The sequence below is a fragment of the Notolepis coatsorum genome (assembly GCF_963971535.1).
Source record: "Notolepis coatsorum genome assembly, chromosome: 5".
NCBI lineage: Eukaryota > Metazoa > Chordata > Actinopteri > Aulopiformes > Paralepididae > Notolepis > Notolepis coatsorum.
In genome coordinates, this window is record NC_140169.1 from 24,974,120 (window position 1) to 24,993,051 (window position 18,932).

General features: G+C 52.0%; 1 protein-coding gene across 1 annotated transcript in view; it reads left to right on the plus strand.

Moving 5' to 3' along the window:
* Window positions 1-18,932, plus strand: part of pfkla (phosphofructokinase, liver a) — an 88,598-nt gene that overhangs the window by 41,461 nt on the left and 28,205 nt on the right. Inside the window, exons 7-8 of the mRNA XM_084314963.1 lie at window positions 14,800-14,908; window positions 18,086-18,181. Of these exons, the coding sequence (XP_084171089.1) occupies window positions 14,800-14,908; window positions 18,086-18,181 (205 nt within the window). The remainder of the gene's footprint in view (window positions 1-14,799; window positions 14,909-18,085; window positions 18,182-18,932) is intronic.

Below are 18,932 nucleotides of genomic sequence, written 5' to 3' on the forward strand. Positions count from 1 at the left end.
TAGCGCCGCAGCTAACAGCTGACTGGCTAACAGGTAGGCCACAACTAGCACGCAAGCTAAGCAGCTATCACCTGAACTTGTACACAACGATATAACAAGCCACACTTCAGACAGGCCGCCGTTCTGAAACCCTCCTCACCTTTTAAGAGAGAAGAGAAAAAGAGATGTCAACACAGTTTACAACAGTGATTTTACCAGACATCCGGCGGAGCCAGCACAAGTCCCATCTGGGCTGTAGCCGACTTGAACATGGATCTTCCGATAACGAACATCCATGCCCACATTTCCTCGTTAGGGTATACTCTCATTTGTATATGAAAGATGGGGCCTACACGGTGACAGAGAAGCATCCACTCGTCCAGAGAATCCTGGGATTACCAGTTACTGGTCGTGGCCCACTAGTTGACTATAATGGGCTTCAAACCAAGATCCTCCGCCGTCGCCTAAAAGGCTGAACAGAAGGACCCTAATCTGGGGCCGGTTTTCGTAAACATTGTCAGCTAGCCCCCATAGCACTAACAGACAAGTGGTGCTCGCAAGCAAACATTACTCACCCAACCTGGAACCCACCGCTTCTCACAACAGTCGGTGCGTCCTACAGTCCAGCTGTGTTGCTGGAGGGTCTTACCCCTTCCAGCCACAGCAAGGAGGATTGTAGTTGGGAAGCATGTCAGCGGCGTGATCTCCTAATACGAAAAAAACGGTGGAGGTGTAGAATGATCATCATCTTCCAGACACTCCAGTAACGAAGACAATATCGCCGTATTTTCTCGAAAATAGTGAGAGAAAATAAAGATATGATGTCAACGTATCTCTTGTTTTCCAACTTTCTTCTACTTTCTTCTACTAACAACCTCGTCAAGTGGGGATCTACCGAAGGCACTTCCTTGTGGTGAAAGCGAAGAAGGAGGCGAGTATGTGGCCCCACCCCTGCTTATGTAGGTAAGCTGATAGGGGTGTGGCCAGACGAATGTTGCGATGTAAAGGTACATTGTGGAATTTTTTATTCAGTGCGCGTGCACGAGCGAGGTATAGTGCAGTAGTGACACCGAGCGAGATCCATTACGAAACAGAACCAGAATGATTTTAACCAGTATGATGTTAACCAGAATGATGTTAACCAGTATGATGTTAACCAGAATGATGTTAACCAGTATGATGTTAACCAGTATAATGTTAACCAGTATGATGTTAACAGTATGATGTTAACCAGTATGATGTTAACAAGAATGATGTTAACCAGTATGATGTTAACAAGAATGATGTTATATAGTCATACTGGCGAATCGCGTCCTGCTCTTCGCCATCGAGATATACCTCATCTCCAGTACCTACTGTACTTCATCAACGAATAAAACAAATGCACCCAGCACCTGACCAGGCCGCGTGAACACTTAAGGCAGAAGAAGAGTGCTTCCGCATTGGCGTTTTGCGCTCTGATTGGCCGAGCGTGCGCATGCGCATGAGCTGCAACAAGCTCCTCTAGCCAGGAATCGAAACTCCGTTAAGCTCCAGAGAGAGAGGCTGAAAACGCACAGTTCTTGCCCGACTGATGGGAGCCGAATCCCGGATCCGAGTTTTCTGATGAATACCCTCAAAACATGGAGGTCGCAAACGCAATTTATACGCATGGAAGTATTGATTACGCCGTAACGAATCATTAAAAATATATACGTTGAATATGTTGTGTGTGCCTTTACACATATGTTGGATTATGTAATTGGTTTGTCATTAAAAACCAATAATAATCGCTCGCATCGCCGGCTTTGCTGACTAGAGCTCAGCGAAGCCGGCGATGCAAGCGATTATTATTAGTTTGTCATGACAAACCAATTACATAATCCTTATCCAACATATGTGTAAAGGCACACACAACATATTCCAGTTAACGGTATATTTTTTTTTAATGATTCGTTACGGCGTAATCAATACTTCCATGCGTATAAATTGCGTTCGCGACCTCCATGTTTTGGGGGTATTCATCAGAAAACTCGGATCCGGGATTCGGCTCCCATCAGTCGGGCAAGAACTGTGTGTTTTCAGCCTCTCGTTTTCAGCCTCTCTCTCTGGAGCTTAACAGAGTTTCGATTCCTGGCTAGAGGAGCTTGTTGCGGCTCATGCGCATGCGCGCGCGGCCAATCAGAGCGCAAAACGCCAATGCGGAAGCACTCTTCTTCTGCCTTAAGTGTTCACGCGACCAGGCCCCGCCCTAGTGACGTACTATAAAGCGCTAGGCGTGGTCACCACTCGCCCTTCCTCTATTTCGTTTCCATCATGGCGGATGCTTGCACCCTGTGAACTAGTGTAATGAAAAGTTTAGAGAAATTGTGCAATGTTGAGTGTTTGCCAACCCCTGGAATCTTCGCGGCATGTTCCAACGACACGTCGGGTCTGTCCTGGTGTTTCCTCGTCTTGTGGCAGCAGATCGAGGGACAGCGTGCGAGGTTGGCTATCGAGCCGACTCGTACACAGGTAGGCTCTGTGTCATCAGGCATTAACGCTGGTGTTAGTAATGCTGCTGGTTGTTTTGTACAACAGAGTTGTGTGTCGGCGCCAGGGGCAGGATATCTTGGTAAATGTCCCTCTGAGTTGGACGTTTTCCAGGTGATCTTGGGGCGCGCTGCTAATGCTAACGCTATAATGCTGGGTCACTGTTCTACTGTTCCCCGCTGTGGGATGTCACTAGGCATGACAATGCTGGCGTTGGTGATATTGCTCGAGTTGTCCCGGGAGACAACCGAGTTGTGTATTGGCGCCAGGGGCAGGATGTCTGGGGAAACGCTGTTGTTTTCTCCGTTACCCTGGAGCGCGCGGCTAACGCTATGCTATGCTGGGCTACTGTTTATGTTTGTCTCCCCGCTGAGGGAATGTCTGTCTACACTACAGTCTTCCCTCCTCTTGACTATTCATGCTGACGGTCAATCGGTGTCTACTGCGGGAGTATTGCGGGGGGGGCTTTGTTTACCTTTTCATGGGTAAATGGGCTGAGGTCTAGGGCTGGTGTGCTGTTTGTGAATATTATGAATGAATGCGGGACTGGTTCTCTGGTCCGCATCCCCTTAACGTTGTGTGTATGGGCTAGCTCATTCTACAGTATATTGGTGGTGTTTAGTTCATTTATTCATTAACCCCTTCATGGTGCACACCACAGTGGAGGTTGCTGGTTGCAACCACCACTGGTACTCCGTGTTTAGCATCAGTCCTTTGCTTTTGACATGTTGAAACAGTGCCCCGCCTGGCCAACGCCATGAGGTGGGTCGGCCCGGCGAGTGGCTGGTGGGCTGTTAAAGCCTGTACCGCCACGGTATGGAATTGGCAGCGATTAGTAACTGTGTTCGACTTGCTGTTTTTTCTGTCAAAAATGGTGTCTGGTGGCGGGGCCATGAGGGCCAGCCGACGTCGAAACATCGCGAGGTTGTTGACGTTATTAGCTTTGACCTAGCCGCAAGCTATAACCGCAGGGAGGTTCCCTCCTCAGGGCTCCCCTCTCCGCAGAGGATCTTGGTCTTCCACTGGAGCGCGGGCGGTATTTGTCCTAGGCCCCACACCGCCTCACGCCGCGCAGCCAGAGGTGAGAGCACGGCCTCGTCAGCGGCTATGGCGAGACCCTCGCCAGGCGGCCATGTTTCCCCCGCCAGAGGTATCCTGGGCGTTGAGTCAACAGGTGTCCACAAGGGACAGCCTTGGCGGCCGAGGGAAGCGCATGCGGCCCCACGTTTCGCTTCTCATGGGGACAGGGGCTGACACCCAGTTGATGGCTGAGCCTGGGTCTGTCCGTGAGAATGTTGTGCTGTCAAGCGGCTCCCACACCATAAGCTGTGTTTGGTTGAGCCTGGTGTTACGTCTGTCAACTACAAGTGTTGTCAGCAGGGGGGCTCGAGACCTTTTTGAGGCACACAATGCGGGCTTCCCCGACCTCGCCTTCGCCAGGCCGGGTATCATGTTGGTGCCTCCCACTCCTGAAAGATTGGCAGTGGTCTCGCAGGCGCGCGTGATTTGGGTGGTAGTAATATCACTGCAGGGCTACGGTGTGTAGGAACCCATGGGGGCCTCACACCTTGCATGTCCGGCTGCAGAACAACTCCTCAGCATGTTCTGGAGGGGTGTTCAGTGGGGGAGCTTTTGTCACCTAGACTGATGTCAGCTTCCCCCGTATCAAACCGGCCCTTTCTGTCGGGATTCCCCCTTGGGTGCGATTGCCTCGTGGGTAGTGTCAGAGTCAGATGTCCCGACTCCACGGAACGCTCTGCTCGCACGGGTCCAGTGTTGGCTACGCACAGCGGGTGGGACCGGGCCGCCTGTCTACAGTTCCTAGCGGACCTGCGCCAAATGGCGGCGGGTGCGTTGGGAGTATCATCACATATGGCTACAGCAGTACCATATGTCGAGGTGGATGGAGAGAACGCTGAGGCGGGGACTTGTGTTTACACAACCCCACCCGTTTTCGGGTTTGGTACAGACCCTATTGTCAGGGTCACCAGCAGTGACAGCTCTGGTCAACGAGAACCAATCTGTGGACGAAGCAAGCCATCATCGTGGCGTTTTCCTCCCGGTATTCTCTGGTGCCCGAGAAATCGGGAGGGGGGGGTGTCAGACCCATGCTGGACCTGTCCCATGGGAAGGTTCAGCATTTTTTGCATCGTCTCCTACCTGTTGAACACTGTCAGGTGGGGGCCTGGTTCTCCTCCATAGACCTGTAGGATGCGTATTCGCATCCACGATCTTCCATCCTAGGGCTTACCTACTCTTCCTTTACAGGGTTTAGCGTATGAGTACCAGAGGCTGCCGTTCAGCTTTTCTCTGGCTCCCCGCATCTTCACCAAGTGCGTGGAGGCCGCACTGGGGCCTCTGCGTCGTCAGGGGTTACGAAGTGTATTCTGCCCTGACGACGTTCTGGTCCTTGGCGGTCAAGGTGGATCGTCAGGTCTCATACCAGGCAGGTTTCCTACCAGCCTGGGGTTTGCTGTAGACTGGAAGTAGAGTACTCCTCTTCCCAGTCAACGGGTGGAGTGTTATGGGCATCCCTCTCAGAGCGTGTTGTCGACACGCTCGGGAGGTTCCATCCTAGGACGGTTACGGCGCTGTCCGTGATACGCCTGCTCGGTATGATGGCATCTGCTCATTCCGTGGTCCCTTTTGGCCTCTTCTTCACCCCAGGAGGAGGTTATGGAGGTGGTTTTTTCCAGTATGGAAATATACCCGGTGAGAGGCAAGTGGAAGCGGCTAAGGTTCCCGTGTCAGTACTGGGGGACCTTGCCCCCTGGGGAGGGCCTGGGGTCCTCACCAGGGGGGTCCCTATGGGCAGTAGGCTGTCACACGTCACGTTTTTCACAGACTCCTCCCTCGCTGGAGACGCGTCGGGCCAACGCAGTAGGGGGCAGCTGGCAAGCCATGCTGCCCGGTCTGCGCTACGTTCAATGTGTTGGTATTGAAGGCGGTCCTTCTGGTCCTCAAACGGTGTTTGATCAGGACGGACAATACGACATCGGCGTCGTATATCGACAGACAGGGAGGAGTACGCTCCCCCCGTCTGCACCGGGCGGCTGGCTATGGGCGTTCTCCATCTGCGCAGCCTGAGGGCTGTCCACATCCCCGGCAGGGTGAATGTGGGTACAGGTGTGATGTCGCGGGACGGTCCTCACCCTGACGAGTGGGGATTACGTCCGGACATAGTCAGGCACGTCTGGGACCGATGCCGTGGCCGCCTGGGATTCTTTCCCCCCATACATCTGTTGGGTCAGTTGTTGGGGCGGGTACGTTGAGGAGCGCAGGACCTTGATCCTGATTGCGCCGGACCGGGGTGCAGCTGTGTGGTTCCCGGTCCTGATCCAGCTCTTGGAGCCCCATCGTGGCCTGTTCCTTGGTCATCGCGGGCCCTCTCTCAAGCGCACGGGTCTCTGTGTTATTTCCCTGTGCTGGGCCAGCCGCTGAGGGTGAGTCTGGAGAGGATGGATCCTTCTGGCTTACGGCCATACCAACCTGAACACGCCTGATCTCGTCCGATTTCGGAAGCTAAGCAGGTTCGAGCCTGGTTAGTATTTGGATGGGAGACCGCCTGGGAATACCAGGTGCAGTAAGGTATTGACACCATCCGGAACGCGCATGCTCTCTCCACTATCGCGGGTTACGCGGGTAGGTGGCGTATTTTCCAAGAGTGGTGTAAGGCCACCCTCTTGTGAAGCGTTTACTGCTTGGCGCTCTGCGCCTTAAGCCGGTGAAACGTTCTCTGGCTCCGAGTTGGGATCTTCAATTGGTCCTCGTCGGTTGTCCGAGGCCTCGTTTGAGCCTCTTGAGCAAGGCCTTTGGGACTGCGTTCCTGCTGGCCATCACCTCCGCTAAGCGTGTGGGTAAGCTCTGTGCTCTCTCGGTGCGGCCTGAGTGTCTGTCTATTCGTTTCGATAGCGGTGCCACTCTGAGGCCTAACCCAATCTTCGTGCCAAAAAATATCCGAAGCTCTTTTGCTCCGGGGATATTGTGGTTCAGGCGTTTTCATCCGCCTCCTCACGCTAGTGAGTTAGAGGCGAGCCTTCACCTGTCATGTCCGGTCCGGGCTTTGGGGATTTACCTCAGCCGTACTCAGGGCCTCAGAGCTACCGATCAGCTTTTTATCTGTTACGGTGGCTCTCACGCTGGTAAGGCACTGTCGAAAAAGCGCCTGTCCCATTGGTTGTGTGAGGGCATTGCCCTTTGCTTCACGTTGGCTGGGCTGGCCCCCCCTGGGGGTGTCAGGGCGCACTCCACTCGTGGGGTGGCGTCCTCTGCCGCCCTGTTAGGTGGGGCCTCGGTGGAGGACATCTGTGCTGCGGCTTCATGGTCCTCACCGGGTCCCTTCGTAAGGTTTTACCTCATGGACATGACCGGGGGTTCTGTCTCCCAGGCGGTTCTGAGGTCTGGAACCTCTCCTGCTTCCCGTCTCTCGGTGGGGTAGCAGGGGTGTGTGGGTGTGGACCACAATGTGTTGTGTCACACGTGGTCCCGCCTGTGCTGTGCGTTTAGGAGGTTCTGGTTCCCTCTTTTTCGCACTTGGGTGGAGTTGGCTGCCGCCCCCTCTTCACTAGGGAGGAGGGGTGACGGGACTCCCCTCCCCCCTGATGTGGGCTTTTGGGTCCTCAGGGGGTGCATTGTCCCCATATCTATGGCCATACTAACAGCTCATTCCTTGTTTTCACCACGGCGAGTGTCTGTATACACCACTTTGAGATTAGTGAAATGTTGAAGAGGAGCTACGATGAAGGAGCTGCGTTGACATTATATCTTTATTTTCTCTCTCACTATTTTCGAGGAAAAACATAATGTCTTCGCCACCGGGGTGTCTAGAAGATGATGATCATTCTGACCTCCACCGGCATTTTCGTATTAGGGGCTCGCGTTGCTGGCCTAATCCCCACCGGAATTCCTCCAGCTCTGCAGTTGGACAGGTATTACCTCCGCTCTGCAGTTGGACTTTGCTTGAGAGGCGCTCGGCTGTGTGAGAGCTAGCTGCCTCTCCGGGTGGGTGATGGTTTTGATATGCGAGCGCCAGTTGTGTTGCTATGGGCGGAATGGCTACACGACTTACGTAAGCCGGCTCCAGGCTGGTACCCTTTTTTGCTGCCTCTTAGCGGCGTGGAGAGGGTTCTGGTTTGACGCCCACGCTACATGAGCTCCTCATCGGGAGCTCTATTGCCTGGGACTGTATCCGAATCTGCAGTTCAATCCCCCGGATCTCTGGACAAACGTATACTCTCTGTCACCGTGCGAGGCCCCGCCTTTCAAGATGAAAGTTACCCGGCGCGAGGGAGGTGGGTTTGGTGTTTCGTTATAGGAATGTCTCCACGCTCAAGTCGGCTGCAGCCCATGAGGGAATTGTGCCGGCACCGCTGTGTCTGATAATCACCGTTCTGAAGACTGTGTTGACTTCTTTTCCTCTTCTCTCTTCGGATGAGGAGAGGGACAGACAGCGGCTGTCTGAAGTGTTGGCCTATATTGTGTTCTCACGTTGTGCAGTTTCGGTGGTAGCTGCTTAGCTTGCGTTCTAGCTGGGTTGAGCTACCTGTTAGCCAGTTAGCTGTTAGCTACGACGCTAGCTCTGTACGCTCGCTCGGCTGGGAACGTTAGCCTGATGCTACCAGTTAGCCTGGAGTTAGCTGTTAGGCCCTGCACCATGATCGGCTGTTGGAGGGGGGGCGTTTCGCCGGAGCCTCGCTTCGGCCTTAGCTTCTTTTGCCCCGCCAGCGAGGGCCTTCGTCAACGGAGACCAGCCTGTTGCGGTCCTCTCAGCCTGCGTTCATTGGTGCAGGTAAGGGTCCATTGGACACTTCCCCCCTCTTCCTTACTTCCCCATTCCGAATGTTTTGTAATAACGATGTTTATTCCAAAACCTTATGTTGCTTCACTACATTTGGGGATGCGACATGTGTTGTGTGTGAATTGTCTTGATCGCTGATATAGCTTTCTCTCTACCTAGAAAACGGCGTTGTTTTTTACGTGTGTAAAAATGTACTGGTTTTGTTGTATGATGAGAGGTTGTGTGTTCATGTAACGTTAGGCAACGTAGCTGAGCTCACAACTGGCTGGGTTAAAAACCCTGCAAAGCTATGCATAGTGGCATGTGATCGAGGGGTGAGTTCCTCTCTCAGCTTGTGATGACAATAAACAGGTGGCGAGTTTCACATATTAACAGGGCTGTACCTGTTCAAACGAGTCGTATCGGGTAAGGTGGCGAGGGGTGGTTTTTTCCCCCGGTTTTCCCCTGGCCCCCCCCCCCCCCCCCCCCTCCCCTCAAACATGATTTTGTTTACAATATATTGTTTCACTATGTTTGTGGGGATACGGTGTAACCCCTCAGCTTCTGCTGGGGTTGTGCTCCTGCTTAGAGAGGCAATTTTTTTCTGAAGATTGTTTGGTCACTGTCATGTGGACTTAGCAAGGCCTGTGGCCAGTACTTAATCGAGGACTTGTGTCTTCTCTCGTTATGAAAAACGGCGTTCCTCTTACGGTAGTGAGAGTGTACTTTTGCCTTTTTTGTTGTGATGGAGGGTTGTGTGTGTCGTTAAGATCCACAACTGGGTTAGGTGTTGGCCTACAGAAGTTACATGTGTAAGCTCTTGTACCAGGGCCCGTAAAGGGGCCCTCTCTTGGTCTATGTTTTTCTTCCTTTAGGAAAAGGTGTAAAAATTCAGGTGGCAGGTTCGCACATGAGTCTATGTGAAGCTGTTACCTTGACAGGTGTACAGGTGCTTCATGTAGCACGCTATGACTGGTGTCATGGCTCTGCTTTGTCATTGCATCGTATCAGGGGTGAGGGGTCATGAGGGGGTGAACTGATAAAACCTCCCTCCCCTTTTTCTGATTGGTCAGGGGGTTGGGCCTCCTGTCATTCGGGCTTCTTGCCATGTTGCTGGATCAGCGCGTCACAGGGTAGGGAGGGGGGGGTGGAGTTTCCTGGTCCCACGCCATATTGGGCGGTGGGCCACGGAATTCCCCCCGACATAGAGTATGACACTGGGCGCGTTTCTATTGGTTGTGAGACTTTCGTGAGTTATTTTCAGGCTCCGTGTTGTGGACCTCTGTTATTGTCAAGGTGAGTAGAACTTAAAAAGAAGTTCTGCTCTGTTGTATGTGTATTGACAGGGTTCCCACGGTACCTGGAAAACATGGAATTTATTTTTTCATTTTCCAGGTATGGAAAAGTCATGGAAACTGAGCAAAAGTGAACACTTACATGGAAATTGAAACAGTTGTCCTGGAAAATGTTATTGGATGATGTGTAAAATAGTAATCAAATGATATAAAAACCCTTTTACATGTGAACAGCTTTTAGTGTAGATAGAAATGGATGATCCCGTGTTGTAGAGCATGCTCTTGGCATCATATCTGGTATATTGGATGTTGGAATTGATGCAGGCAACCTGGTGATATGGACTTTAAAAGTATAGTTTCGGATTGGTGGACTTCCGGAATAATAACGAGAAGTTAGAACCGTTACTCGCAATCTCAATAGAACGGTCAAATACATGCATTTCCCAGCCAACACAGGAGCCTTGACATCTACAGTGAAACTTCTTATGCAAGTAGCTGTGTTTTAATTGTGTGGCAAACCTGGGTGTATCAACGTTAGTTAGTAAGCAGTGCAATCTTGCTAGCTAGCAGCTTACACTAGAATTGTTGAGGTAATTTTTACCTTGCTTTTACTAGAATACTAGAACTATGTTTGATCCCCATATGTACTATTTCACTCATTGACTTTTCCTAAAACCGTGTTATTCACCACATTTAGGGGGGTTTGTTTTGAATTTGGATTAATTAATGATGGTTAGCAAGCACATGCAGTACAAACTTGCTAGCCAACATTCAGCTTGCTAACTAACTAGCTTGCATTGCTAGCTAACTACATTAGGCTGTGCCATTACTTCTATACTAGTTGACATGACCAGTCTAGTCTTGTTCTACTTTTAACTATTTTGTGATTTAATTTTTTTTTCGTTAAATAAATGATACTAATAATAGGAACATTTGGGGTGAGACATTTTTGAAAAATCGTTGATCATGACCATTCACTGATCTTCAGACTGTAGAGAGGAGGAAGAGGAGTAGAGAGGGCGAGGAGCCAGGAAGGGACAGAAGGAAAGAGGGAGGAGGAAGAGAAGGAAAGAGGGAGGAGGAAGAGAAGAGGGGCGAGATAGGAGAGGAGTGGAAGAGAGAACGATAGGTTATGTATATAACCTAGACCTAGTTATATGAGTACTGGCTGAGCGTCCTGCTCTTCGCCATCGAGATATACCTCATCTCCAGTACCTAGTGTACTCCATCAACGAATAAAAAAACAATACACCCAGCACCTGCCAGGCCCCGCCCTAGTGACGTACTATATAGCACTAGGCGTGGTCGCCACTCGCTCTTCCTCGGAAAAAAACGTTTCCAAAGAAAAGTTTCCCCAAGGGACCTCAGGGCAAGCTAAGAGCAGGACGCTCAGCCAGTACTCATATAACTCGTTATATTAGTCGTACTGGCGAATCGCGTCCTGCTCTTCGCCATCGAGATATGGAGACAGAGCAGACGCGAGGACCGACAAATGCACCCCCTGAGGACCCGAAAGCCCACATCAGGGGGGAGGGGAGTCCCGTCACCCCATCCTTCCTAATGAAGAGGGGGCGGCAGTCAACTCCACCCGAGTGCGAACAAGAGGGAACTAGAACCTCTTGAACGCACAGCACAGGCGGAACCACATGTGACACAACACATTGTGGCCCACACCCACGCACTCCTGCTACCCCACCAAAGGACGGGAAGCAGGAGAGGTCCCAGACCTCAGAACCGCCTGGGAGACAGAACCCCCGGTCATGTCCATGAGGTAAAACCTTACGAAGGGACCCGGTGAGGACCATGAAGCCGCAGCACAGATGTCCTCCACCGAGGCCCCACCCAGTAGGGTGGCAGAGGCCGCCACCCCACGAGTGGAGTGCACCCTGACACCCCCAGGGGGAGCCAGCCCGGCCAACGTGTAGCAAAGGGCAATGCCCTCGCACAACCAATGGGACATGCGCTGTTTCGACAGTGCCTTACCAGCACGAGAGCCACCGTAACAGACAAAGAGCTGATCGGTAGCCCTGAGGCCCTGAGTACGGCTGAGGTAAATCCCCAAAGCCCGGACCGGACATGACAGGTGGAGGCCCGCCTCCAACTCACTAGCGTGAGGAGGCGGATGAAACGCCTGAACCATAATATCCCTGGAGCGGAAAGAACTCCGGATATTTTTTGGCACGAAGGCTGGATTAGGCCGCAGAGTGGCACCGCTATCGGAACGAATAGACAGACACTCGGGCCGCACCGAGAGAGCACAAAGCTCACCCACGCGTTTAGCGGAGGTGATGGCCAGCAAGAACGCAGTCTTGAACGACAGCTGTTCCAACGGCGCTTGCTCAAGAGGCTCAAACGGGGCCAAGGACAACCGACCGAGGACCAATTGAAGATCCCAGCTCGGAGCCAAAGAGCGTTTCACCAGCTTAAGGCGTCGAACGCCAAGCAGGAAACGCTTCACAAGAGGGTGGCTGAACAATACAACACCCTCAAACCCCTCATGATAAGAGGATATAGCCGCCGCATATACCCTCACCGTCGAAGCCGACAGTCTATCAAGGAGAGACTGAAGGAAAATAAGGACAGCATCCAGGGGGCAGGACACCGGGTCCCTGCCCCCCGCCTTACACCACTCTTGGAACATACGCCACCTACCCGCGTAAAGCGCGATAGTGGAGGGAGCACGCGCATTCCGGATGGTGTCAACCACAGAAGGGTCCATCCTCTCCAGACTCACCCTCTCACCAGCCAAACCATCAGAGGTTGGCGCATCACCGGGGGCTGAAACAGCGACCCGTGCATTTGAGAGAGGGCCCTCGCCGACCAAGGAACAGGCCACGGCGGGGCTACCAGTAGCTGGATCAGGACCGGGAACCACACAGCTGTGCCCCGGTCCGGCGCAACCAGGATCACGATCCTGCGCTCCCTCCGTACCCGCTCCAACAACTGACTCAACAGGCGTACAGAAGCCCGGGTGGCCATGGATACATCGAGAAGGCATCCACCCCCAAGGGAGGATTGTCTTCCTGACTGACCGAGAACCACAAGGGGCACTTGTGAGACTGTCTGCTCGCAAACAGATCCACTGAAGCTTCCCCGAAGCGATCCCAGATCTGCCTGACTATGTCTTGGCGCAGTTCCCACTCGCCGCGACGAGGACCGCCCCGAGACATCATATCCACGCCCACATTCTCCTTGCCAGGGATGTGGAGTGCCGTCAGACTGCGCAGACTGCGAGATGCCCATAGCCAGAGTTCGACCGCCGCCCGGTGCAGACGGGTGGAGCGTGTTCCACCCTGCCTGTTGATATATGCCGCTGCCGTCATACTGTCCGTTCTGACCATAACGTGCTCGCCTACCACCAGGTGGGCGAGCCGTCTGAGGACCAGGAGGACCGCCCTCAATTCCAACACATTGATGTGCAGGGTAGACCGCATGGATCGTCCAGCTGCCCCTTACTGCGTTGGTCCGACACGTCCCTCCCCAACCCGTGAGGGAAGCGTCGGTGAAGACCGTGACGTGTGAACGCCTGCTGCCCATGGGGACCCCATTGGTGAGGATACCAGGCCTCCTCCAATGGGCAAGATCCCCCCATATTGACAAAGGAATCGTCAACCGTTTCCATTTGTCCCTCACCGAGTCTATTCTCATACTGGAGAACCACCTCTGTATCCTCCTCATGAAGAGGAGGCCAAGAGGGACCACCGCGTGAGCAGATGCCATCATACCGAGCAGGCGCATCACTTGCAGCGCCGTGACCGTCTTTGCCATCAAACTAATTGACACACGCTCCCCCACTGAACACCCCTCTAGAGCATGCTGAGGAGTTGTTCCGCAGCCAGACATGCAAGGCGTGAGGACCCCATGGGTTCCTACACACCGTAGCCCTGCAGTGATATTGCTACCACCCAAATCACGCGCGCCTCTTCTTTGCAGACCACTGCCGATCTCGCGGGAGTGGGAGGCATCAACGTGATACCCCACCTGGCGAAGGCGAGGTCGGGGTAACCCGTGCTGAGCATTCATACGAAGAGGCCTCGAGTCCCCCTGCTGACCACTGTAAATAGTGGCAGCCGTAACACCAGGCTCACCAATCACACAACGTGTGGCGCGGGAGCCACGTGACAGCACAACATTCTCACGGACAGACCCAGGCTCAGCCATCAACTGGGTGTCAGCCCCTGTCCCCATGAGAAGCGAAACGTGGGGCCGCATGCGCTTCAAAGAAGGTTCACGGCCCGCAGCCAAAGGAAAACGATCAGAGCCCCTCTTCCGCTGGTGACGGGGAAAAGAGTGATCGAGGAGCGGGCTGTTCATGGCAGAATGGCGACGGCTTGTATATTCCAAGCCGAGTACATCCAACATGGCCGATCCCTTGGCCGCCAAGGCTGTCGGCCTTGTGGACCCCTGTTGACTCTCCGCCAAGGGTACCACTGGCGGGGGAAACATGGCCGCCTGTCGAGGGCCTCGCCACAGTCGCTGACGAGGCCGTGCTCCAACCTCTGGCTGCATAGCGTGAGGCGGTGTGGGACCTAGGACAACAACCGCCTGCGTCTCCGCAGAACGACCAAAGAGTCCCTCTGTGGAAAAAGGAGCCGTGAGGAGAGAAAACCTTTCTTCTTCCCCAAGAGGAGATTGCTCCAACCAGAAATGCCTATTAACAAGCGTTGATAGCATCATAATCCTCCCCGCAGTTATAGCTTGCGACTGATTCAAGATCTCTATAACACCAAAAACATGCAAAATGTTTTCAGCGTCGGCTGGTCCTGTAGCCCCACTACCCGACGCTAATGTGGACAGAAAAACAGTCAGCTGAGCCACAACACTGGCCGCCGCTAAATTCCATCCTGTAGCAGTATAACTCTCATCAGTCCATACTGCCACCCGCCAGGCCGACTCGCTCTCAAGTGCCGGCTTCCGGGTGGGACACCGTTCAACCCCGCCGGGGCACGTCACTACACTCATATAACTATGGTTATAGACATAACCGTACGTTAACCTGTATGTGTTAACCAGTATGAAGTTAAACCAGTATGTTAACCAGTATGAAGTTAACCAGTATGTTATCCAGTATGAAGTTAACCAGTATGTTAGCCAGTATGAAGCACAGCATGGATAGAGAAAGGTCTCTTTCCCTTCAACTACATCATTAAATAGGAAACAGGGCTCCATTATGTTTGTGTTTTCATGTAAGTGGAAGTAAACTAAACAAGTCCTCTTCTCTTACCACACTGTATCCAGGTATCTGGCCTTGGTTTCCGCGTTGGCATCCGGAGCGGACTGGCTCTTTATCCCAGAGGCTCCTCCTCTGGAGGGCTGGGAGGACCGCATGTGTGCTCGTCTGGAGGGGGTAAGACAGGGCAGGGCTGGAACTTACCCTGCAAGTCAGATATTTGCCCTGAGTGAAGGCAAATATCTGAGTGAGGGGAGAGGAAAGGAGGATACAGGGGGGAGGGATGACCAGGTGAGGGGAGAGGAAAAGAGGATACAGGGGGGAGGGACGACCAGGTGAGGGGAGAGGAAAGGAGGATACAGGGGGAGGGACGACCAGGTGAGGGGAGGAAAGGAGGATACAGGGAGGAGGGACGACCAGGTGAGGGGAGAGGAAAGGAGGATACAGGGAGGAGGGAGGACCAGGTGAGGGGAGAGGAAAGGAGGATACAGGGGGGAGGGAGGACCAGGTGAGGGGAGAGGAAAGGAGGATACAGGGGGGAGGGAGGACCAGGTGAGGGGAGAGGAAAGGAAAGGAGGATACAGGGGGGAGGGATGACCGGGTGAGGAAAGGAGGATACAGGGCGGAGGGACGACCAGGTGAGGGGAGAGGAAAGGAGGATACAGGGGGAGGGGGGACCGCCTGAATGCCTTCTACAACAGAACAGCGTTTCCGCGTCTCTGATTGGCCAGGTCATTTCTGGTCATGTGACATGTACGCCCAATCGTGGGACCGCAAGTTTCTACACTGGTTAAGCTTAGGCGCTCTTTCGAAGTTGGTTAAGGTTAGAGTTTGTCTTAGAGCATGGCGATAGAACGCCTGCCCTTATTCTGACGGTTAAGCTTAGGCACTCTTTCGAAGTTGGTTATGGTTAGAGTTTGTCTTAGAGCATGGCGATAGAACGGCAGGTAGTTTGCAGGCTGTTAGACCCGGAAATAGGCGCAGAACTTGCTGTCCCACGATTGGCGCACATGTCACATGACCTGGCCAATCAGAGCGCAAAACTCGAACGCAGAAATGCAGTTCTGTTGTAGAAGGCATACACGCGGGGGGACCAGGTGAGGGGAGAGGAAAGGAGGATACAGGGGGGAGGGACGACCAGGTGAGGTGAGAGGAAAAGAGGATACAGGGGGGAGGGACGACCAGGTGAGGGGAGAGGAAAGGAGGATACAGGGGGGAGGGAGGACCAGGTGAGGGGAGAGGAAAGGAGGATACAGGGGGAGGGGTGACCAGGTGAGGGGAGAGGAAAGGAGGATACAGGGGGGAGGGAGGACCATGTGAGGAGAGAGGAAAGGAGGATACAGGGGGGAGGGACGACCAGGTGAGGGGAGGAAAGGAGGATACAGGGGGGAGGGATGACCATGTGAGGGGAGAGGAAAGGAGGATACAGGGGGGAGGGAGGACCAGGTGAGGGGAGAGGAAAGGAGGATACAGGGGGGAGGGATGACCATGTGAGGGGAGAGGAAAGGAGGATACAGGGGGGAGGGAGGACCAGGTGAGGGGAGAGGAAAGGAGGATACAGGGGGGAGGGATGACCATGTGAGGAGAGAGGAAAGGAGGATACAGGGGGGAGGGACGACCAGGTGAGGGGAGGAAAGGAGGATACAGGGGGGAGGGATGACCATGTGAGGGGAGAGGAAAGGAGGATACAGGGGGGAGGGAGGACCAGGTGAGGGGAGAGGAAAGGAGGATACAGGGGGGAGGGAGGACCATGTGAGGGGAGAGGAAAGGAGGATACAGGGGGGAGGGAGGACCAGGTGAGGGGAGAGGAAAGGAGGATACAGGGGGGAGGGATGACCATGTGAGGGGAGAGGAAAGGAGGATACAGGGGGGAGAGGAAAAAAACTTTTGTTAACAAAAGGCATTGAAAGGAAATTCCACATCTGTATTTCAGAAAGTGGATTTTCCTCAAAATTTAAAATACTGAAAAACGGTCGACATAAGAAAGTTGTCCTATTCAATCTTTTTAGCAGATAATTGAAAATGAATGTTTACTGCCATTTCCTGTAATGTAACGTTTATATTTTTAATTGGTTGAAGGTCACTTGACCCTGAAAATTGTGTTAATTACAGCTCCATGAAATTATGTAGATGAAAAAAATTACAATACCTTGCGAATACCACAACATTCAATGTCTCCAATGACATCACTGGTGGCCGCATTCAAACTCATTTACTCTCAATAACTGTCAAATAAATGAATGTGTGCAAAACTGTTTAAAATGTTTGGATGTGTGTGAGATTATGTGCAAAATATATCTGCATTGTTTTTTGCTGAACTGCCCCCTTAACACATTGAGTGCCACGCCTTTTCCGGGAAGTGACCACTTCCGTGCCGTCCATTAACCCCATGTAAACGTAGTTGTACTTTGTAGACCTAAACCTATATTTTATAGTATAGCTATGAGTCTAATAACGCCGTCGAGTCTCATTGAGCTGCTTCTGGTCAACGTGCAAAAAAACAGATTTTTTTCATCCGTACATTTCCGTTTTATACCGTTTTGAATATGAACATAGTCCGGCCGCTTCTGAGCAATTCCAGGGAAAAGACACGAAAACAGCGTTTTTGTGTAATTCAATAAACACGTTGTAATTTTTTCGCCTGATTATCGGATCTTCCTGAAATCAACGCTAGATCATCACTATTATCCTTCCTCGTGCACGCATGCAATGTGAATTAGACCGGCGCGCCGACCCCTCCCCTCCTGCAACCCAACGGCATACAGCCAAACAGCTATAACACAGATAGCTTCAATAGCTGTAGAAATAAATATCAGATCAACGCAAGCCTTCATATATGGTGTGCTTACCTGCTCTCTGAAGTAATGCAAAAAAAAGAATCCAATAATCTCATCGCCATTCCAGTTATCCACAGCGATCGTGCCTCCGACGTTGTAGGACATTGCACTTCAATGGGCGGGCGGGGTCAGTAGTCCAAACCACCCCTACAAGCGTGTGTTTTGCCAGAGTGTTTAGGACCCGCCCCCATGCCGAAGCTCGGTAGAGAAAAGAAACCAACCCGTTTCTAACGGGGTGCATTACTGGCCGAAGGCGTTAGAGGGCGGTATAATACCGTCTGCCAGCTCAGACACACTCAGAACAGTATGCACAAGGTGCCCCGCTGAATTATGAATGGCAATAGATAATAAAAGAAATACCGTGACAGAAACGTAGATCTACGTTTCCGGCACTCAACGATCGGACGACAGAAATGTAGTTCTACGTGAACGGCACTGGAAGTGTTAAGATGTAGATTATTGTACATGTATAATATTATTGACACATAATACTGTATGCTGCTGTTCTCCTTCTCAGAGCCGAATGAAAGGATCGAGACTCAACGTCATCATTGTTGCTGAAGGGGCGATCGACAGAAACGGCGAACTAATCTCCACTACTTACATAAAGGATGTACGTTTCTATGGAATTAATCTCCATTACTTACATAAAGGATGTACGTTTCTATGGAACTAATCTCCACTACTTACATAAAGGATGTAAGTTTCAGGGGCGCCCCAGTGGCGAACCACATAGCGCGCTCAGCCGCGACACGGCCGACCCGGGTTCGACTCCCGAACCCGTCGTTATTTGCCGAATGTCTTCCCCCCACTCTGTCTCCCATTCCTCCTCTGTCTCTCTCTACTGGACTGCCCAGTAGCAATAAAGCGATAAAACGCCAAAAAATAAAAGGATGTACGTTTCTATGGAACTAATCTCCACTACTTACATAAAGGATGTAAGTTTCTATGGAACTAATCTCCACTACTTACATAAAGGATGTAAGTTTCTATGGAACTAATCTCCATACTTACATAAAGGATGTACGTTTCTATGGAACTAATCTCCACTACTTACATAAAGGATGTACGTTTCTATGGAACTAATCTCCACTACTTACATAACGGATGTAAATTTCTATGGAACTAATCTCCACTACTTACATAAAGGATGTAAGTTTCTATGGAACTAATCTCCACTATTTACATAAAGGATGTACGTTTCTATGGTTTATCAGTCAGTGCTTTTAAAGTCCCCATGCAGAATGCTATTTGATTCCACATTTGTGCGTTTCCTGTAAAAACAGGAAGCTAGGGAGGTGTTCGTCGTGGATATTGATTGGCGTTCACAGTAGCCAATAGCGCTGAATGTGCATTACGGACCC